General features: G+C 35.1%; 1 protein-coding gene across 1 annotated transcript; it reads right to left on the bottom strand.

Moving 5' to 3' along the window:
• Nucleotides 1–9,378: 9,378 nt before the first annotated feature.
• On the bottom strand, nt 9,379–15,612 carry LOC106799980 (olfactory receptor 5D3-like). Its single transcript, XM_014792472.2, has 2 exons — nt 15,605–15,612; nt 9,379–10,407 (listed from the first exon to the last, which is right to left on the bottom strand). The coding sequence occupies exons 1-2, from the start codon at nt 15,610–15,612 to the stop codon at nt 9,471–9,473; spliced, it is 945 nt and encodes a 314-aa protein (XP_014647958.2). The 3' UTR covers nt 9,379–9,470.
• Between the last annotated feature and the right edge of the window lie 8,402 nt (nt 15,613–24,014).

Below are 24,014 nucleotides of genomic sequence, written 5' to 3'. Positions count from 1 at the left end.
TCACACGCGAATGTTCCTAGCAGCACTATTCACAATAGCCAAAAGGTCAAGCAACCCAATGTCCTTCGATAAATTGATGGATACACTGATGGTGGTATATACATATGATAGAATATTATTTAACCATAAAAAGGAATAAAGTACTGATACATGTTATAACGTGGATGAACTTTGTAAACAGTATGTTAAACGAAGGAAGCCAGGCACAAAGGTCACATGTTGTATGATTCCCTTTATATGAAATGTATAGCATGGGTAAATACATAGAGACAGGAAGCAAATTGCTCATTATTAGGACCCAGGAGGAGGGAAAGACTGCTTAAAATGTATGAATTTTTGTTGAGATGATGAAAATATTTTGGAACTAAGTAGAGGTGTGGTTGCACAATATGGTGAAAGTTTTAATGTCACTGAATTTAATTACACAGCCCTTTACCCCCTACACAGTGGCGACTGGTGGAAATTGCAACCAGCGATTTCCAGGATCAGCAAAAACAAAGCCAACACAGGAACCACAATGCAAAGATACATGGAATCACCAGACCAGAAGGAAAATGACAAGCACGCGGAAACCAACTCTGAAGACACAGAAATCCATAATCTAAACGACAGAGATTTCAAAATAGCTATCATAAAAACACTCAACCAAATACGAACAACAGAGACAAACAATTCAATGAGATTAGGAGTTTCTTCACAAAAGAGATTGAAATCATAAAGAAAAACCAATCAGTGTTGATGGAGATGAAGAACACAATGGAGGAGTTAAAGGAGAATCTGGAATCTTTAAAGAACAGAGCTGACAATATGGAGCAAAGAATTAGCATTTTAGAGGATAGGAATACAGATATGCTCCAGATGGAAGAGGAGAGAGAACTAAGATTAAAAAGAAATGAAGAAAGTCTCCGAGAAATATCTGACTCGATTAGGAAATGTAACATAAGAATTATAGGTATTCCTGAGGGAGAAGAGAGGGAAAGAGGAACAGAGAGCGTATTCAAAGAAATAATAGCTGAGAATTTCCCAAATCTGGGGAAGGAGCAGGAAATACCAGTAAGTGAAGCCAACAGGTCACCTAAATATGTCAACAGGTAGAGGCCCACTCCATGCCAGCTAGTGGTACGGCTAGCCAGAGTCAATGACAAAGAAACAATATTAAGGGCAGCTAGACAAAAAAAAAAAATAATAATGTACAAAGGAACTCCCATCAGGCTCTCAGCGGATTTCACAACAGAAACTTTACAGGCTGGGAGAGACAGGAATGATATATTCAAAATACTGAAAGACAAAATCTTTCAGCCAAGAATACTCTATCCAGCAAAAATATCCTTCAAATATGATGGAGAAATACTCGCCGAGATAAATAAAAGCTAAGGGAGTTCATGGCCATGAGACCCCCACTACAAGAAATACTCAAGAAGGCCCTCAGGCCTGAAAAAAAGAAGAGAAAGGGAATACAAAGCTTGGAGCAAGGAGAAAAATGGGTAGATAAACTTAGAAAAATAGTAGATCTTTATTGGAATAGGTTAGCAACCACTTACATACCAAAATCAAAGATCAAAGGAAGGAATTCACCAAAAATAAATTTAACCTCATCACTGTAAACACACAGCCACAACACAAGATAGAATAAGGTATAACAAGAATGACTTAGAAAGGGAAGAGGAAAGTGATTGAATTGACTGAGTACAAGGAAATAGGAGGCCATCAGATAATGGACTATCTCATAGACAAGATTTTTTACACAAACCTCAAGGTAACCACTAAACAAATAATCAAAACAAAATCGCATATGATAAACAAAGAGAAAACTAGAAGAGCCATAAGACAGAACAACCAAACTGAATTGGCAGTCCAAAACAAATGGGACAGGAAACAAAGGAAACGCAAAAGAACCAGAAAATAAGTGACAAAATAGAAACATTAAGCTTTCATATATCAATAATTACCCTAAATGTAAATGGATTGAACTCTCCAATCAAAAGATACAGAGTGGCAAGATGGATTAAAAAGCAAGACCCAACAATATGCTGCCTCCAGGAAACACGTCTCAGCTCTAAAGACAAGCACAGGCTCAGAGTGAAAGGATGAAAGACAATACTCCAAGCTAATGGCAAACAAAAGAAAGCAGGTGTTGCCATACTCATATCAGACAAAGTAGACTTCAAGATAAAATGGGTTAAGAAAGACAAAGAAGGGAAATATATAATGATAAAAGGGACACTCCACCAAGAAGACATATCACTTATAAATATATATGCACCCAACATAGGAGCACCAATGTACGTAAAGCAACTATTAACAAACCTAAAAGGAAACATTAACAACAACAGGATAATAGTAGGGGATCTTAATACCCCATTTACATCAATAGATAAATCATCCAGACAAAAAGTCAATAAAGAAATAGTAGACCTAAATGAAAAACTGGACGAGATGGACCTAGTAGACATATACAGAGCACTCCATCAAAAAACAGCTGACTACACATTCTTCTCAAGTGCACATAGAACATTCTCAAGGATAGACCATATGTTGGGAAACAAAACAAGCCTCAATAAATTTAAGAAGATTGAAATCATAACAAGCATCTTTTCAGACCATAAGGCTATGAAACTGGAAATGAACCACGAAAAAAAACCTGGGAAAGTGACAAAAATGTGGAGATTAAACAACATGCTACTGAACAACCAATGGATCATTGATGAAATTAAAGGAGAAATCAAAAACTATCTGGAAACAAATGAAAATGAAAATATTCCATACCAAACAATATGAGATGCAGCAAAAGCCGTCCTGAGAGGGAAATTCATAGTGATACAAGCCCACCTTAACAAACAAGAAAAAGCCCAAATAAGCAACCTTAAATTACACCTAACAGAACTAGAAAAAGAAGAACAAACAAAGCCTAAAGTCAGCAGAAGGAGAGAAATACTAAAAACCAGAGCATAAATAAATGAAATTGAGACCAAAAAAACAGTAGAAAGGATTAATGAAACAGAGTTGGTTCTTTGAGAAGATAAACAAAATCGACAAACCCTTAGCTAGGCTTACTAAGAAAAAAAGAGAAAAGGCTCAAGTGAATAAAATTAGAAATGAAAGAGGAGAAATTACAACAGATACCACGGAAATACAGAGGATTATAAGAGAATACTATGAGAAACTATATGCCAAAAAATTGGACAATCTAGAAGAAATGGATAAATTCTTAGACTCATACAACCTCCCAAAACTGAACCAAGAAGAAATGGAGAATCTGAATAGACCAATCACAAGTAAAGAGATTGAAATAGTAATCAAAAACCTCCCCAAAAATAAAAGTCCAGGACCAGATGGCTTCTCTGGTGAATTTTACCAAGCATTCAAAGAAGATTTAATATCCATCCTTCTCAAACTATTCCAAAAAATAGAGGAAGATGGAACACTTCCTGAATCATTCTATGAGGCCAACATCACCCTGATATCAAAACCAGACAAAGACAATACAAAGAAAGAAAATTACAGGCCAATATCACTGATGAACACAGATGCCTAAACCCTCAACAAAATATTGGCTTACCAAATACAGCGATACATTAAAAAGATCATACACCATGATCAAGTGGGATTTATATCAGGGATGCAGGGATGGTTCAACATCCGCAAATCAATCAACATGATACATCACATCAACAAAACAAAGAATAAAAACCACATGGTCATCTCAATAGATGCAGAGAAGGCATTTGACAAGAAACAACATCCATTTATGATAAAAACTCTCAACAAAATGGGAATAGTACCTCAATATAATAAAGGTTATTTATGACAAACCCACAGCCAATATCATACTCAACAGGGAAAGATTGAATGCCATTCTTCTGAGAACAGGAACGAGGCAGGGCTGCCCAATCTCACATAGTACTGGAGGTTCAGGCCAGAGCAATTAGGCAAGAAAAAGGAATAAAAGGAATCCAAATAGGTAACGAAGAAGTGAAACTCTCACTGTTCACAGATGACATGATTTTATATATATAAAACCCTAAAGAATCCATTGGAAAGCTATTAGAAATAATCAACAACTACAGCAAAGTTGCAGGGTACAAAATCAATCTACAAAAATCAGTTGCATTTCTGTATGCTAATAATGAACTAACAGAAAGAGAGCTCAAAAAGATAATACTGTTTACAATTGCACAAAAGAATAAAATACCTAGGAATAAATCTTACCAAGGAGGTGAAAGACCTATACAATGAGAACTACAAGACATTATTGGAAGAAATCCATGATGACATAAAGAAATGGAAAGATATACCATGCACGTGAATTGGAAGAATAAACATAGTTAAAATGTCTATATTACCTAAAGTAATCTACAGATTCAATGCAATCCCAATCAGAGTCCCAATGACATTCTTCACGGAAATAGAAAAAAGAATACTAAAATTTATATGGGACAACAAAAGACCTCAAATAGCTAATGCAATCCTAAGAAAAAAAAATAAAGCAGGAGGCATTACGATCCCTGACTTCAAAACATACTACAAAGCAATAGTAATCAAAACAGCATGGTACTGGTACAAAAACAGAAACACAGATCAATGGAACAGAAAGGAAAGGCCAGAAATAAAACCATGCATGTACGGACAGCTAATTTTAAAAAAAGGAGCCAAGAACATACAATGGAGAAAGGAAAGTCTCTTCAATAAATGGTGTTGGGAAAACTGGACAGCCACATGCAAAAGAATGAAAGTGGACCATCTGCTATCGCCATTCACAAAAATTAACTCAAAATGGATCAAAGACCTGAAGATGAGACCTGAAACTATAAAACTCATAGAAGAAAATATAGGCAATACACTATTTGACATTGGTCATAAAGGAATCTTTTCAGATGACATGCCTACCCAGACTAGAGAAACTAAAGAAAAAATAAACAAGTGGGACCTTATCAGATTATAGAGCTTCTACAAGACAAACGAAACCAGAATCAAGATGAACAGACAACACAGCAGCTGGGAGAGAATATTTGCAAAACATATGTCTGACAAGGGGTTGCTCTCCATAATATATAAAGAACTCACACAACTGAACAACAAAAAGCAAACAACCCGATCAAAAAATGGGCAGAGGAAATGAACAGACACTTCTCCAAAGAAGATATACAGATGGCCAATAGGCACATGAAAAGATGTTCAACATCGTTAATCATCAGGGAAATGCAAATCAAAACAACACTAAGATATCACCTCATGCCCGTTAGAATGGCTATAATCACCAAGACATAGAAGAACAAATGTTGGAGAGGATGTGGAGAAACAGGAACCCTCATACACAGCTGGTGGGAATGCAAACTGATGCAGCCTCTATGAAAAATGATATGGAGATTCCTCAAAGAATTAAAAATAGAGATGCCCTATGATCCAGCCATCCCACTACTGGGAATCTATCCAACGAACCTGAAATCAACAATCCAAAGAGGTTTATGCACCCCTATGTTCATTGCAGCATTATTCACCATAGGCAAGAAGTGGAAGCAACCTAAGTGTCCCTCGACTGACGATTGGATCAAGAAAATGTGGTATATATATACAATGGAATACTACTCAGCCATAAAAAAGACAAAATCGTCCCATTTGCAACAACATGGATGGGCCTGGAAGGTATTATATTAAGTGAAGTAAGCCAGAAGGAGAAACACAAACACTGTATGATCTCACTCATATGTGGAATATAAACCAACACATGGACAGAGAAAACTGTATTGTGGTTACCAGGGGCAATGGGTGTAGGGGGTGGTCACAAGGGGTGAAGGGAGTCATATATATGGTGATGGACAAACAAAAATATACAACCCAAAATTTCACAATGTTAAAAACTATTAAAACACCAATAAAAAAACTGGTTATGAGAATTTCACTTCAATAAAAAAGAAGCCAGTTATGAAAAAGAAATGAGGTTTCATCCCATTTTTTATCTCGACCTCAGTCTCTGCAGTAATTGATGCAAATTTGTCAAAGGTAAAAGCTTGTCCTTCTCCCAACTAAAATTCTATTGCTTCAGTCTTCCATACTACTGATAATTCATTATTCAGAAAGAAGGAAGTAAATGAGTTCTTTGTTTTAACACTCTGGCTCTTCTATTCCTAGTTTGCTGAGTATTTTTACCATGAATAGTAGCTTAATTTTATTAACTATTCTTCACATCTCTGGAGGTGACTATATGTTCTTCTATTTTATTTTGTTAATGTGATGATCACATTGATGGATTAGAAATGATGTACCAAACTTGCATTCCTGGATTAAATCCTTGGATTAAATAGGATTGTCTATTTTATATATCAACAAATTGATTTGCTATGTTAAGTATTTGTCCATGTATACTTATGATATATTGTTCTGTAGCTTACCTATCTGGTGATGCTGGCATCATAAAATGAACTGGAAAATGTCCCCTGCTTATTCTTTTGTTAAGGTAAACTTATGTAAGATTGGAATTACATCTTCTCTAATGTGCCACCTACATTAAGAATAAGGTTATAATTTTTTATAAGGCTTTCCTGGAATTTTGATGATATCTGTAGGGAAATAAACACCAAATATAACTAGAAAATCACTCCTACATATTGCTTCTCTAAGATCCACAAGCTCAGAACTATTTTCATACACTTTCTGTTGGGTTTTACCCTTGTGCTTAGAAAACAACTTTTTTCATCAACAAGACTGTCTTTGAGCTTGAATGAACTATGTATCTAGGCAGCAATATTCAGGAAAGACAGAGCATTAATGTACCACCTCCACAATACCTGCCCCTAAGTGTCCATGTAAATTTCCTTTTTCTCTTTCAGGGTCAATATTTTTCTAAGATGATGAATAATAGGGAAGATCTGTTGGGCAGTGAAAATATCACCTACTACCCAAGGAATACTCATATCATAAGAAAATTGTCCAGCATTGCAAATTTCCTGAAGTGTTGTTTATTATTAAACATTATATGCAAATTGATATTTACATAATATGGTCTACATTCAACTTATAACACTTTCTCCATTAATCTTGGAGTACATTCTTCCTTTAATCTTGTGAATACCTTCACCAAAAATCTTGACACAACTCTTCAGAAATGAAACAAAGGAGCTGACCCTATCCAAACCACTAATAAGAATTTAAAGTAAGAGGAGTATAATTCATACACAGAAATGAAGAGCCCATCACTAGCACTTTGTAGAACTCTCAATGAAATCATTTATGTTAACAAACATACACTCATTTCATTGTTTAAAATGTGTACATCCAGATTAAAATTATAATTTTGAAATTCTTGGAGAATATCTACTTTATATTTGTGTAAATAAATGTCCGTTCAAAAGCATTTTCCAGAATAACTAACAATCTATTCTAAAGGAGTTTGCAACTATTCAGAGTTTTTTTCTTTATAATTCATTTTATTTTCTCCTTAGGATCTTAAATCCAAGGACCTATGGCATATGTCAAATATAGTTCACTCTATACTGTGTTCACACCTTCTAAATACATTTTTCTGTCATTAAAATATTTTATTAACATACACACAGCCTATTAAAGTACTTGTGGACTAGAACACAGTTCAGTGTGTATGACAACTGGTGGACAGAGAATTAAAAGTTAAATAAATCTATAACTCTATAATTATATATCCTGAATTGTTAAAAATATTGTTATATATTGCTAAACAATCAAATAAATAGGTTAGGTTACAAAGTTTGGTAGCAATCTTCCTCATAATGGAAATTAGAATTTTTTTATTTGGAGATAAAAAGCTTATGATTTGGGCGAAGCCAATAACATAACTCACAGTCTACAGTTGAACTGAAACCATGATACTTGGAAATTTACCAAAACTTTGTCTGTACTGTGAGACATCAACCAAGATCAGCAAGCAACAACTGTCAATGACAGCCCTTTAGTGAAGCTAATCAAATGACCCATCAATTTAGGGAAAAGTCTGTCAAACTAGAACAGCTATTTTTATTTTTATTTTTTTATTATATTTTTTATTTTTTGTAGGGAAAGATTTGCCCTGAGCTAACATCTATTGCCAATATTCCTCTTTTTTCTTCTTGAAAGCCCCAGTTCATGGCTGTATATTCTAGTTGTAGGTCCGTCTAGGTCTTCCACAAGAGCCGCCACCACAGCATAGCTACTGACAGACGAGTGGTATGGTTCCACTCCCAGGAACCAAATCCGGGTGACCGGAGTGGAGTGCACAAAACTATAACCATTAGGCCATCAGGGCTGGCTCAAGAACAGTAATTTTTATCTGAAATATACAAAAGGAATATTTTCCATTAGGTAAAATTGACTATAAACTTTAGGGATATTGAAATATTGGGCCCAATTCTTCCTTCTGTTCTCTATCTATGCTCATTGTCATGTAATTTTTCAGTTCTACAAAAGACAGATATACTTTCTCAATCATTGGCTTTGTGCTCAGCTATATGATTCACATTGGCTACTAGAATGTTAACAGACATGAAATAAATAGGTACTTGAATCAGCTTTTGTGATAGCACATTCTGTCTTGTGACTCAGCCATTGACAATGCAAGAAGATAGTCTAACTAGCCCAATGGCACACAGAGCAGAGCTATCCAATCACCATGCAGATCTACAGCCTAGAGGTGACTTTACTAGTTAGGCAAGACTATATCAGGTTAACCAAGATGCTCTAGCTGATATTAGCAGGGCTGCTCCAACAAATCCCCCAATAAAAAGTGAAAAGTGCCTAATGTTACATATCACTGAATTTTATGTTCATTATTATGCATCAACAGTTATAGTATACAACTCAAGACAGTCATAGATAACAATTTTAAATTTAGCATGAGCTACTTCTGAAATGTGCATCTTTTAATTTTTACTTTTGGATGTTTTATATACAAAGAGCAAATAAAATTTATATTAACAAGTATAATTTAACCAAACAATATTCTAGACTTTGTCAGGGCAGAGAGATGCCTTCTTTGGACTTGCAATATACCAGTGTTTCCCGTGTGGAATTAAATAAATATATATTTTTAAATTTAATGTCTGAGTGTTGAGTAACTCTTAGTTTACTATACTGAATTTGATGTGTCCTCCTTGATGGTAAGCTATAAATTTTTTGAACAACTCTATAAACCCATTCTGTGATGAGAAAAAAAAGGAATGAAAGATTTACTGGGCAACCAAATGGTAATGGCACCGACCCAGAACTCTCTACATGACAGACTCTGTGTTAGAGACTTCATTTCCGTGGTCTGAACTTTAATTACTGTGTTACTTATTATTTTACGGCTAGATTACTAAAGTTTTAAGTTTAACAGATGTTGAGTAATCTGTCAACTGGGGAGTTACATTAAACACTGCTTTGCTTTATGAAAAAAAGGAATTTAAGTATTAAAAATGCTAAAAGACTTGGACAATTCTCCACCATACTCTTGAAAATGAATAAGTAAATCTTACTATCTTACATTAATGACATAATAATTTGGTATTGATTGACTTCCTGACTGTCTCCTTCACATCTTTGTTCCTGAGGCTGTAGATCAGTGGGTTCAGCATGGGGATGACCACTGTGTAAAAGACAGAGGCTACCTTGACCCTGAGCCATGAACTTTGGGAGTTAGGAACACAGTAGAGAAACAGGATGGTCCCATGGAAAATGGTAATGGCTGTTAGGTGGGAGGCACATGTGGAGAAGGCTTTGTGGCGTCCCTCAGTTGAAGGCATCTTCACGACAGTGATGAAAATAAAAACATAAGAAGTAAGAATGATCATCAGGCTGCTTATTTCATTAAATGTGGCAGAGACTAAAACGATCTTCTGGCTAATGTAGGAGTCAGAGCAAGACATAGAGACAATGGCAGCGTGCTCACAGACAAAGTTATTTATGGCATTCTTTCCTCTGAAGGATAATTCCAAGAGAAAGTAGGTATGGGTCAGGGAACAGACTGTACCCCAAGAGTATGTTGCACCCACCAACAAGGAACAAAGCTTCTGAGACATTACAACTGTGTAGAGAAGAGGGTTACAAACTGCCACAAGTCGGTCATACGCCATCACCGCTAACATGAACGTTTCTGTCACCACAAATACGCATGCAAAGAAGAATTGCATGACGCATCCTATGAAGGAGATGGTTCTGTCTTCCACAACCAAGTTTTCTAATAGTTTGGGTGTCACTGTGGTAGAGTAACAGAAATCCACAAAGGATAAGTGGCTGAGAAAAAAGTACATGGGAGTGTGGAGTTTGGGATTGATCTTGATAATCGCGGTCATGCCCAGGTTCCCCAGCACAGTGATGGTGTAGATGGTTAGGAACAACAGGAACAGGGGCACCTGCAGTCCTGGATATTCTGAGAAGCCCAAGAGAATGAACGTGACTTCAGCACTCTGGTTTTCTTGGTTCCTGTGGACAAAATAGGAAAGTTGATTCAAAGAAATGAGAAATCAAATTTGGATAAGGCAGGTTAAAACAAGGAAATGTTGAGAGACTTAGTGATTAGTTATATATAGTGTTGTGGAAAACTCTTAGTTTCAACTATTACATTATTTAAAAACTAAAATTTACTAATAACACAATTTTAGAGTATGAAATCTGTGCAAATGGTATAAAAAAGACAGTTGAGAGAGGAAGAAAAAAAATAGAGTTGACTTCGTTATATTTCAATGATCAGACAGGATCCTCAGAGGCTGTTGACTTCATGAGAAGGACTAGTCTAGCTTTTTGCATGAATTTTAGTTTAGTTAGAATGCTTGTTTTGGAAGAAATACATAAGTTTCTACAATTTCTTCCCTGACAACTTGTTTAACTCTGAGAACTTAGAATTCAAAAGAAAATTAATGACCCAGCAAAACGGTTGAGTTACAATTTTTTTTTTTTTTTACTATTATTGCTATAACTACTTCTAAATTTCCCTTTACGGTGACCCTCTTACAGTCAGTCACACATTTCTTTTCCCATATTTTAAGTATTTTCTTCAGAAGAATAATGAACTTGATCAACCACACTTAATTATTGAAAATTATAAAAATCTGTTACCCTTTCTTGGTATATTGTAATATCAGGTATTTAGAGAGATTTGTGGTGGAAATAAACTTAAGTATAATATGCCCAGACTATTTTTATTATACTGGAGACCTTTCTACAATATTATCATCAGTTGGTCATTTTAGTTTACCTCAAAACCTCCAAAAATGGACCACTGCTTCCTGAGATATTACAGTGTGGTTTTTATTTGGTTAGAGATTTTCTTTCATTGAATTGGTTTCAATAGACATAAAGATAATCCTTCCAAAGCCCTGTTTTCTTAATTTCTTGATCTTCCAATAATTTTACCTCCACTTGACTCCTTCCTCATTGACCATGGTCATGGTCTTAAATATGCCCTTATCAATGACTATAAGACCTCAAAAATAGGAATTTCATTCACATCTGTCACATAATATGGATTGTATTTATATTTTACCATTTACCTTTTTAACATTGTCTGTCTCGCAGTAAAATAAAATTGATCAAAGCAAAGATGGGGCACTAGAACAGAGTAAGTACTCAATAACACTTATCGAATAAATGAACATATGAGTATCCAAATTAGTGAACTCTAGGTGTATAATATACATGTATTGGGGTAAAAGCTTATAATAATACTAAAGAAGTTAGACCTGCCTATAAAATCAGCACTACACTGTAAACTCATAATGCACTGAGACACATCTTGAGTCTTGCAAAACAAGTAGCTATAGCGAAACCCCATGGGACTTTAAGCTTCCTGAATTAGCATAAAATAGGGATATTGGGGGGTAAATGTGCTGAATTCTTTTTCAAAAATATCCTGTGTTCCTCCAAAATGCCTAAACTGTCTTTTTCTGCATTACAATCAATTATTCTCAAAGCCACTTCCTGACTGCTTACTGAAAACTAAAATGGCGTGAGGCACAAAGGGCAGGCCCTCTCACATAGAATTCTGTAAAAATTTTATGTCTTATTAGGAGCTGAAATTAAACGTGCTATAGTTTTCACTCTGTTGTTATGACTCTATCCTCCAAGACCATATACAGCACTTACACGTTTCCTGCACTTATATAAAGACATCGTTCACATATCCTGGCTCTTTTTCTTTGTCAATCACTCCTTTAGATTCCTTTGGTTTGATACTTGTGATTTAATCTTCCACCACATTTATTATTATTTCCTGAAAGTATTTTTCACTTTAACATAAAGCTCACTGAGTGCAAACTCCATAAGAGAACATACTCTTTCCAAGATCTGTGCTCGTCTCCTACGGCTGTGGTGACCAAGGCTGGGCAGCCCGGGACTGAAAGGGAACGCACAGCCACCAAAGAGAAAGGAAAGTCTGATGTCTATTCAGCTCACTCTTACCCACACATCTCTTCCACACATGTAGCTTTTCACTCCACCTCCTGCACCCCGTACTTGTGCCAACAGACTTGGGGCAAAGTTCCCAGTCCCCCCTTTACCCCCAGGAAGTGTCAACTACGTTGAACTGACTGCGAGAGCCAGGTGCTGTGCACACTCTTTCTCTCCCTTCCAGTGACATCCACCATGACTTTCTCACTGCATATCCACGGTGTAGTCAGCAGTATAAGAGGAATTTGAGAAACCACAAAATTGTAAAATATGGACTTCAACCTCAGTTTTTTTCTAATGAGTATTAATCTGAGGAATAATGCATATAATTACAAATGACACATTGCAACATATAATTCTTGTTTGTTATTAAAATTAAAGTTTGTGTGTATAAAAAGAAAGATAAGAATATTGTGATCATGGGCCGGCCCTGTGGCTTGGTGGTTAAGTGTGCGCGCTGCAATGCTGGTGGCCCGGGTTCGGATCCCGGGTGCGCATCGAGGCACCACTTCTCCGTCCATCCTGAGGCCGAGTCCCACATACAGCAACTAGAAGGATGTGCAGCTATGACATACAACTATCTACTGGGGCTTTGGGGGGAAAAATAAAATAAATAAAAAATCTTTAAAAAAAAAAAGAATATTGTGATCAAGAAAAACTGAAAATATTTCCTAGTGCTGTAGGTCAGTGAATAATAATAACGTGCTGAAAGATAAGGAATCAGATACTTCTAGTTGGCTGAAGTACGTAGGTATCATGGCAGTTAGATTTACACAGGAGTTTGCCTCCTGCTAATATTATTGGAGCACATTATATTCCTTTTAAAGCTAAAAAAAATAACTGAATCAGCTCACCTGAGTGCAAAAGAATTGGACTTATTCATTTAGTGAAGCTTCTTTGTTAAGATTAATGGACTCCAGGCAAGGTCCTGCTGAGAATTCAGCTTTTTTTTTTTTTTTTTAATATTGTAACCAATCTGAAAAAGTAGTAACAGGAGTCTACAGTATATTGCGATGAATATTCCAGGGAAATGACTTTTTCCTCTAATCTGTCAAAAATAAACTCAGAAACGACAAAGAGAAAAAGACATCAAAAAGCTAAATCCTAACACCCAACTGCATCACACATATATGCCACCAGGACCTTAGGGATGTTAACCCTGGAGAATATCACTGAAATCTTGCATTGGAGGCCACAATCCAGCAATTAGATGAAGTAATTCCCCATGTGATATTTTGTTTGTATATAATTTCCTCTAGAGATTGGGGAACATTTTCACCATAATCTGTAATCCATTGACCTTTTAAAAATGTTGAACCAGACAATTTTTTGTCTATAAATACCCATAAAATACAGAAAAGTACAAAAGAAAAATCAGCTATTTGGCAACAATCCAGAGACAACCACTTTTATTCTTTGTTGTATTTCTGGTTTCCCTCTCTATATGGATATATATTTATCAGTGTGTACCTAGATATAAAACTTATACACTAAGTATAATATTATAGTTATATTGTTTATTATCCTTACTTTAACACTGTAATGTGAGCTTCATTTTCTATGAACACCTTTAATTTTCTTAAGATAATACAGTTTGCATTGCTCTTCCAAATATGAGCACAATGCTGTTCAATTCTTACATTTATTATTGAAACTGAAAAAAAACGTTGGTACCCTACTTTTCAGTTTATAATCTATATTTATAGGAAGGAACATATATTGATTATCTAAGAAGCTGCCATATCTTAACACATAAACATCTCAATCTCAGTGACTCGATTTAATAGAACAGGTGTCCCTAACCATTTTCTGTAATGAACCATTAAGTAAGTATTTTAGGCTTTGTGGGTCGTATTGTCTCAATCCCAACTACTCAGTTCTGCATGTTGTAGCGTGGATACAGCCATAGGCAATGCATAAATCAATAGGCTTGGCTTTGTTCAAATAAAATTTTATTTGTAAAAAGACAGTGGACCAGAAATGGTTTGTGGGTCATAATTTGTCAACCCGTGCAATAGAAATATTTCTTTTTTTTTTTTAAGATTTTTATTTATTTTATTTTTTTCCCCCCAAAGCCCCAGTGGATAGTTGTGTGTCGTAGCTGCACATCCTTCTAGTTGCTGTATGTGGGACTCGGCCTCAGGATGAACGGAGAAGTGGTGCCTTGATGCGCACCAGGGATCCGAACCCGGGCCGCCAGCATCGCAGCGCGCGCACTTAACCACCAAGCCACAGGGCCGGCCCAGAAATATTTCTTGATTATGCAAGGTCCAAAGTTATTTCCAGATCAGTCGGCAGATGTCCTCGGAGTAGCAATACATGGACCTAGCTTCAATTGTTTATAATAATGTGATTATTATAAGGTACTTATAATATAGAGGGAAAAACATAATTTACTTTAAAAGATACTGTACTTTTCTGCATTGTTACTATGCTCAAAGTTTTTGTTGTTTTTTTAGTATTTTACTTCAAGGTTTTGTCGAGCACATCAGGAGTACTCTACAGAAGTTGAAATAATTGAATAACATCAAAGATTTTTCCTGATTGACAAAATCATAATAGAATTTTGAACTTTGGGCTGAGCTCTAGCGTTCAGATAGGATTGCAGGGACAAGAAAGAAAAACAAAAGACTTTTTTTTTTTTTTTTAATAATTTTATTTATTTATTTATTTTTTCCCCCAAAGCCCCAGTAGATAGTTGTATGTCATAGCTGCATATCCTTCTAGTTGCTGTATGTGGGACGCGGCCTCAGCATGGCTGGAGAAGCGGTACGTCAGTGAGCAGCCGGGATCCGAACCCGGGCCACCAGCAGCGTAGCACGCGCACCCAACCGCTAAGCCACGGGGCTGGCCCACAAAAGACTTTTTAAGCAGAGAAGATAGTCTGAGCCAAGGTAGGAATTTGGAAGTTCATGTTCCTATCAATTAGAAGTAGGGTTTATGCAGGTACTGCTACCTGCATAAACGCAGGTAGCAGGTAAGGTTGGAAGATTGGAGGAGCCAAATTGTGTAAAGAACGCAATTGGAATCAGCGTGCGTTGTTCAACCCTGTAATAGGGTTCAATGCCAACAGGACAAGGATGGAATAATGAAGAGGTTGTGGTTGTAAAAGGCCGTAGGTATTGTGAATGAAATTGATTCAGTTCTAATATTATAATCATGGCATTCAATTTGGTTGCTTTAATGGATTATGTAGACAGAAAGAGGTAACTCCTGTTTTCATTTTAGTTTGGACAGGAACATTATGTTCTTGACAGTATCTCATTACAGGTAAAAAAATGGTTTCTAATAACTGTTAATAATTATACAGGTACCCCGAGACATCAAGTAATTAACAGTGAGACGTATATATCAGAACTAGAACATTTAATAAGCTAATCAAGTGCCTGAAGATGCGTGAGTTATAGAAGGAAAACTAAAGGGAATGCTGACCAACGTCTTCACATATTTCAAGGCTAAAATGTAAAAAAGGTCTGGCCTTGTTTTTTTGTGTCTTCAAGAGAGTGAATTAATTCCATTAATTTAAAAAACACAGGAAAACAAATTTCAGAACCAAAAAAAAAGGACTTTCTCTTCATATTGTCCAAAAATAGAATAGTATGAATGACTCTTAGTATCCCTGGGTTGCTCAATTTTACTAATAGGATATAAGAAGACTCTATAAAGATATAGCCTTTAATGTGAGTAAAAGGAAGGGGGTGGCTCTTGAGGAAGAAGTAGACAAAACAATAAAACTCCACGTCTCTCTGCATTTCCCATATTCTGCAACTTACCTTCATGTTGGTATGGAGCTATAACTAAGATGATTTCATTTTTTGTGTTCTCAAAATACTCCATTGATTATAAATTATTTTTATGCTTCTCAAATCCCAGAACTTATACATACCTACTGGGTTGGTTTAACTACTCATTCCATAAGAGTAATGATTACAGTAATTAAGCAGCATACTTTAACCTTCCTAACCAATAAGGATTTGGTTCAATGACAGATTTGTTAATTCTTGCCTGTAAATGAGGAGACGATTCATGCAAGCATATATAAGTACAGTATACAGTAAGAAATAAGAAATTCAACTCAAAATAGCCTCCCAAATCTAGTATGATATATAGATATATAGTTAGAGATAGATGTATATCCATATAGATAGATATAGATATGGATATATAGATGCTTTTGAGAATGAAAAGTACAAAGTGTATGCCTATCACTAGCACTCTGTGTCTAGGATAACTCCCAATTAATGTGATTATAGGCAATTTTCTTCATTTTTCTCTGATATAAGCTGGGTCTCCAGTCTGGCACATATTTCAGAGAAGGTTAAAGAATTAAGATAGTGGGCCGTCCCTGTGGCTTAGTGGTTAAGTGCGCGCGCTCCACTACTGGCGGCCCGGGTTCGGATCTGGGCGCGCACCGACACATCGCTTCTCCGGCCATGCTGAGGCCACGTCCCACATACAGCAACTAGAAGGATGTGCAACTGTGGCATATAACTATCTACTGGGGCTTTGGGGGAAAAAAGGAGGAAGATTGGCAATAGATGTTAGCTCAGAGCCGGTCTTCCTCAGCAAAAAGAGGAGGATTAGCATGGATGTTAGCTCAGGGCTGATCTTCCTCACAAAAAAAAAAAAAGAATTAAGATAGAGCTGATAATGGATCTCTTAAATTTCAGTTAAATATTATTTCTTATTACACAAGGCAATATTTTTTTTCTTAAGTTTATTTTAGTTTGACATAATGAGAAAGAAATGTTGGTTTTACTTTAAACCAACATTGCCAATTTGGCTCTCATCTATTTGCGGTTCCATTCTCAACCAAATTCCATAAGAATTGGTAGAGTTTTTTTCATAAGGTCCCGTAGTACAAAATTGCTCTGCAAAATAGTAACAGAGAGTATGAATTCCCTTACAAGTGATACAAAAGAATAACACTAGAAGACAGAGTGCTAGCATAACTTAAATCAACACTAAACTCTCTGTGTATTAATTGCTTTAAAGAGTGTAACAGAGAAACAAATAGAAAACATGTTCATAGTGTGAATACAACTTGAAGATCATTTATTCTACACCCTTTCTTTCAGGGATAAGGGAACACATTTGCAGAGATGATAAATTACTTGACCCCAATCAAGCATCAACTCACCTTTTATTTTTATCTTGTTTTCCAATTTATTAATTTTAAACTAGGAGTAATATGTTGGCTCTTGGTCACTTACACAACCCCACAGTTTGGGGAATGAAGAGCATTAACAGTTCATTTCAATTCATTTATAATAAGTAAATACACAAATGAAAAGGAGACTAATAATACACACAGATATGATTATAAAGAAAAAAATCCTTACAAAAATGCAAACGTTCCTAAAAGCAAAGATCAAACAAAACAAACTAAATGGTGAAAAGCCATTTATCTAGTTATATACACACACAAATATCACATATCCATATCCATATGCATGCATGCATGTTATGTAAAATATCATATATATGACATAACTGAAACAGAACATATTGATTATATTAATAGATTTAATGGTAAAGTTAAATTCAACACTGTGCTATATACAGGAGAAATTCATAAACAAAGGTGAAATTAAAGAATAGTTAGTGATTTCTAAATTAATTTTAGTGTCACAGGACATATTCTGAATGATTTGAGTCCTTTAATCTTTGTTGTCCTTTTGTTTGAGTCCTTTAATCTTTCTGCTTTATGAAACAGAAAATGATATATTGTGGTAAATTTTCTATGTGCACTGAAAAACGTCTGTATGCTGTTTTTGTTGGGAGTTATATACTGTAAAATGTAACTAGGTCATATACGTTAATTATACCATTTAGAACTTCTATATCCTTAGACATTGTGTTGCTTGTTTATTCATCAATTGGAGAAGTATGTTCAAGTCTCCCACAATGATGAATGACTTGTCTATTTTTTCTTATAGCTCTGGATTTTTTCTTTACCTCTTTTGTAGATTTATTGCCAAGTGCATGGATATTTGAATTGTAATCTCATCTAGTAGGTAGAGCTCTATATCATTATGAGATAATCCTCTTTATCTTTAGTAACTTTATTCTGCTTAAAACCTACTGTGTCTTATATTAGTACAGCTGCATGAACTTTCTTTAGAGAGATTTTGCTTTGTATATAGTTTCTCAATATTTAAAGTAGGTGAACACGTGCATAACTTACTACCCAGGAATTTACCCAGGTCTATACCCCACAAAAATATTTATGTTCACCAAACAATACAACAAGATTCTTCATAATGCCACTATTCATAATACCTTAAAAGTCAAAACAAAAACGAAAAGACTTAGAAAGCCATCAACATTTTTATGTATTAAATTTGGGGTATATTCAAAGAAATTTGCAAATAGGATGAATAAATGTTATAAATATAATGCTGATCAAAAGAAATTGGATACAAGGGATGTATTTTGTATAGTTATTTATAGAGGTTAAAAACAGATAAAATATTGGTGTTATAAATTTAGTTATTTTATTTGAATGTGAAAAGGTTGGTAAATGAAAATGATCAAGCGTTCCTCTGAATTTTGTTAAAGTCTTGTTTCTTGATCATTATGCTGGTTACAGAGTTGTGCTTATTTTGTAAGAGCTTGTGGTGCTCTTCATGCACTTTTCTGTATGCATGTTAAAACTAAAAAAAAAAAGTGTATATACATATTAAAAATTTGGTAAAGATATTAGACAAAAGCAAATAAAAAGAAAGATGCCAAAATTATGATGTGGCAAAGGAAAATGCAGACCATAAAGCTTTAAATGTATTTAAAGAAACAAACACTGTATTACAAAAAGCTAGAGTCCACAATGAAGTTATAGCAGTTATTAATATTTATATACCCAATGACAAACAATGTCAAAAAACCAGAAACTATAGGAGAAGAGAGGAGAAATAAACAGACACTCTCAATTCAAGATGAAAGAAAAATAAAAAAAACATTTAGTAACTAAGGCTATAATCCCAAATAACACAATCATGTATATATCACAGAACTTTAGTAATAGGAAATATTATTTTTTTCAATTGCACATGAGAAGTAATAAAAACTGACTATATATATATATATATATATACATATTTGTTTTGTTTTTTTCTTAGTGAGGAAGATTGTCCTTGATCTAACATCTGCTGCCAATCTTCCTTTATTTTGCATGTGGGACACCACCACAGCATGGCTTGATGAGTGATGTGTAAGTCCGCACCTGGGATCTGAACCTGTGAACCCTGGGCCACCAATGCAGAGTGCATGAACCCAACCACTAAACCACTGGGACCACCCCCAAAACTGATTATATTTTAACCCATGAGTCAAACCACAATAAATCTGACAAAAATGATAAAAATGTAAATAGCATTCTCTGAATACTAATAAATATAAATATAAATTAATAAGAATGTATATCAACTAATGAGGCATTTCATTTGAAAATATAAAAGCATGCCATTAGAAAATAACAAAGGAATAATATAGACCACAACAGCAAAATTACTATATGAGATATATTTAAGGCAATTATCAGAAGAAATTTTATGGAATTGCATCTTGATATCATAAAATGAAAATAACTAAAACATTCCACTCCAAAGGCTTAGAGAAAAGGCCTTAAGATAATAACAACACCTAAAATTTAATCTTTACCCACCCATCCTCCCAAAAACCATTCAGACCAGAGAAAGCAAATAAATTTCACACACATTTTGCATCACTGTGAGGACGATAATCCTATGAAGTGGAAGATGGCTGTAAGTAGAGAAATATTTATCAAAAGTGAAAAAAAAATATTTCCAGCCCTCGAATTACCATAATTCTATGTGCATTCAGTGAAGAAGTCTGAAGAAAAAATTTAGAAAATAGAAAAGGGAAGTGGAGATCCTATTAGTGAAATAAAACAGGTAAAATAATAAAATTCCTCTTACATAACCAATAATTGAAAACAAGTCCAAAGCCTGATAGAAAACGATGTTGGCTACAGGGAAATGCCTAGCAATTATATAGAATTTGAGGTGAAAAACTCAGGGAAAAATATTCTAAAGGAAAGGAGGGAAGGAAAAAGAGGACAGTACCCTTTAGAGTTGTAATGATGAAAACAAGAGGAAGTGAGGTGAGTAAATGAAGTTAAGGATCCTCTAAAAACAAGGTAGAAGACACACACACACAATACATCAAAACCTCCTTGGGGCCAGCCTGGTGGCGTGGCGGTTAAGTTCACGCGTTCCACTTTGGCGGCCCTGGGTTTGCCAGTTTGGATCCTGGGCGTGGACCTACTCACCGCTCATCAAGCCATGCTGAGGTGGCGTCCCACATAGAAGAAGCAGAAGGACCTACAACTAGGATATACAACTAAGTACTGAGGCTTTGGGGAGATTGAAAAAAAAAAGAGGAAGATTGGCAACAGATGTTACGTTAGGACCAATCTTCCCCCGTCAAAAAAAACCTCCTAACAACCACAAATTTTGTATTTAGAGAGATTTATAGACAGATACAGATATATACCACATATATGTATGTATGAGTGTATACATATATACGTGTGTAAATTTATAAACATAAACACACACACTTCATTTCACTATACTGTCAGAAGAAAGCAATAAAGCAGTCTTAAACTAGAAATCTTGTAAACCACACAAAACCCTCAACTTAGTCCATAAAGTTAATAAAAATGTCTGTATCCATACAATGCTACTATAAAGGGGCTGGGGGACATAAAATAAGAGTCAAAACATTTCAAACAATAAAAATTTCCCCAAATAATATAACACAAAATAAGCAAAAGGAAACTATACCGTAACATTTTAAATTGAGCTAAATATCTTTAAATAATAATTTGGAAATATTAAAAATATGCCTTGAATAAAAATTTCAAAAAAATAAAATATAAATAGAAAAAAGACATTATACCAAAAAAGAGTTGATTGGACTCAATAAAGAAGCTGAAGAAAAAATAAGAGAAAAAGAAATCAGTGAAATCAAATTTGGTCCTTTGGATAGATCAACACAATTGATAAATGCCTAGCTTGATGTATCAAGAGAAAAAAACATAAAGAAAACACTACCAATTCCAATATTTATAAAAGATATCCTATTCATATTAGAAAGATAATAAACATATATTGTAAATAATTTTGTCATTTTTTCAAGTCATATCCCTCATATTTATCCTTTTGTCTTTATTATTATTTTTGTGTGTGTGAGGAAGATCAGCCCTGAGCTAACATCCGATGCCAATCTTCCTCTTTTTTGCTGAGGAAGATTGGCCCTGAGCTAATGTCTGTGCCCATCTTCCTCTACATTATATGGGATGACACCACGGCATGGTTTGCCAAGCGGTGCGTCGATGCACACCCAGGATCTGAACCTGCCAACCCCAGGCCGCCAAAGCGAAGCGCACACATTTAACCACTGTGCCACCAGGCTGGCCTGACCTTCTGTCTTTATTTTTTTCAGGACATTTCTTATCATGCTAGATCAATGTAACACACATGTGAAATAAAATGAAAAACTTTCTGATACTTTCTTATACACCTATTCTTAAACATGCTATTTGTAAAGGCTTAGTGAATTCAATCGATAAAATTTCATTTCAGATTTTTTCATGTCTGCTCATAAGAGAAATTGATCACATTTTTTTATCATTTTCTTTAAGATTTAATACTTAGAATGAGATATACAGATTTCATTCCTTTCCTATGTTCTGGAAAACTAAACACTTTTATAGAAATTATTTTTAGCACTTTCAGGCCTTAGGGCTTAACAAAATCCCACTCACCATTCTTATTGTAGGGTAAAGTATAGAGAGAAGCTAATTATCAGGTTTATTCATGAAAATGAAATAAATATCTCAAATCAAGTTTTCTATTTCTTCTTGTGCATGTCTTGATGTATTAAAATGGCAGAGTAGGCACTCCAAGCTCTCTCCCTCCCACACACAGAATCATCAAAGTAAAAGGAAATACTATCAGAAGAAACTTTGTTGGAAAACTGGAAAGCAGCCAAAGATGTACAGCAACCAAGGTAATGCTAAACAAAACAAAACAAAAAAGGTAACTTAAAAATGTTAGGAAAGTTTTATTGCATTTTTACTTGCCCTTGGCTGATCCCTCCCTGGTGGGGTTGTAGTCTTGAAATGATAGCCTGCATTCCCAGTGTGGGATTCTGAACTCTAGTTCTGAGGGGAACAGAAACAATCATATTTGCAAATTATTCTGTATGCCTATTCTAACCTGTCTGGAGGCTACATGGAAGACTGATGCAAAGTGCGCAGCTCTGTTCCATTTAGTGTAGAAATCTCAGGTGGGAAGAACAATGAGCATTGCTTGAAAACACTGCAAGATGAATAATCACCCACTGATGCCTAAGGTCCAAAACAAAAAGCAGAGTAGAGTTTATTTGGGAAATTAGGACATTCAAATTACCTCTGTATATGGGGGAATTAGGAAGATATGGTCATGTTCAAGGCAAGATGCATGCTCTGAAAGAACCTGAGAAGACCCTAGGCTTTCATCGTGGGCAGATCCCTGGGCTCAGTATAAGCCTGGCTGAATGTTGAAAGACTGTCCCAGCACTTAGCCAATCTGCAAAGACTTGAAGACAACTATATGCTGTCCACAAGAGACTCACTTCAGATCCCCAGAAACAAATAGGTTGAAAGTGAAATGATGGAAAAATGTATACTGTGCAGACTGTAAGCAAAAGAGAGCAGATGTGGATGTACTAATATCAGACAAAATAGACTTCAAGTCAAAAATGGCCACAAGAGGCAAAGAATCACATTATACATTGATACAGTGGTCAGTTTGTCAAGAAAGTATAATAATTATAAATATATATATATACATCAAATAACAAAGCCCTGTTAAAATATTCAATGGTGCAAATTTAAAGATCTTATTGACTTTATTCAGTGGTTCATGAATTGCGCAACATCCAATCCAGCAGACAGAAAAGAGCTCTGAGGAACTGTAGAAAATGAAAGACTTTTACTTGCAGAGGGAGCAGGAACAAGGAAGTTATATTAGGCATAAAAGCAGATTGGTTGTTGCAAGGTTACTTTCCTTTAGGGGATGGCAGAGATCTATCATGCAGATTACCTAACTAGTGCTGATCAGATGATTCCTGATTGACTGGTATAAGATTCCATTTTTGGGAGAGCCAAAACTATAATTAACTTAAATCTTGGTTTGTTGATGTAGGGCTTAGCATAAGTGACTCCATTTTGGTTCTGCTGTCTTTTAACAGATTCAAAGTATATGAAAGAAAAATTGACATAATTGAAGAGAGACGCAATTAGTTCTACAATAATATCTCGAGAATTTAATACACCACTCTTAATAATTAACAAAATATCTCGACAGAAATCAATAATGAAATAAAGGTTTTTAAACAACACTTAAAATAACTAGACCTAATAGACATATATAAACATTTCACTCAACAGAAACAGAATATACATTCTTACCCAGTGCACAAGAAACATTATCTAGGATAGACCATATATTAGGCCACAAAACAAGCCTCAATAAACTTAAAAAGATTAAAATCAGACAAAGTATCTTCTCCAACCACCATTAAATAAGGCTAGAAATCACTAACAGAAGGAAAATTGGAAAATTTACAAATAAGTT

Source organism: Ceratotherium simum, chromosome 34 (assembly GCF_057802395.1).
Source record: "Ceratotherium simum simum isolate JZ-2026a chromosome 34, ASM5780239v1, whole genome shotgun sequence".
Classification (NCBI taxonomy): Eukaryota; Metazoa; Chordata; class Mammalia; order Perissodactyla; family Rhinocerotidae; genus Ceratotherium; species Ceratotherium simum.
This window is presented reverse-complemented; position numbering and strand designations above follow the sequence as displayed.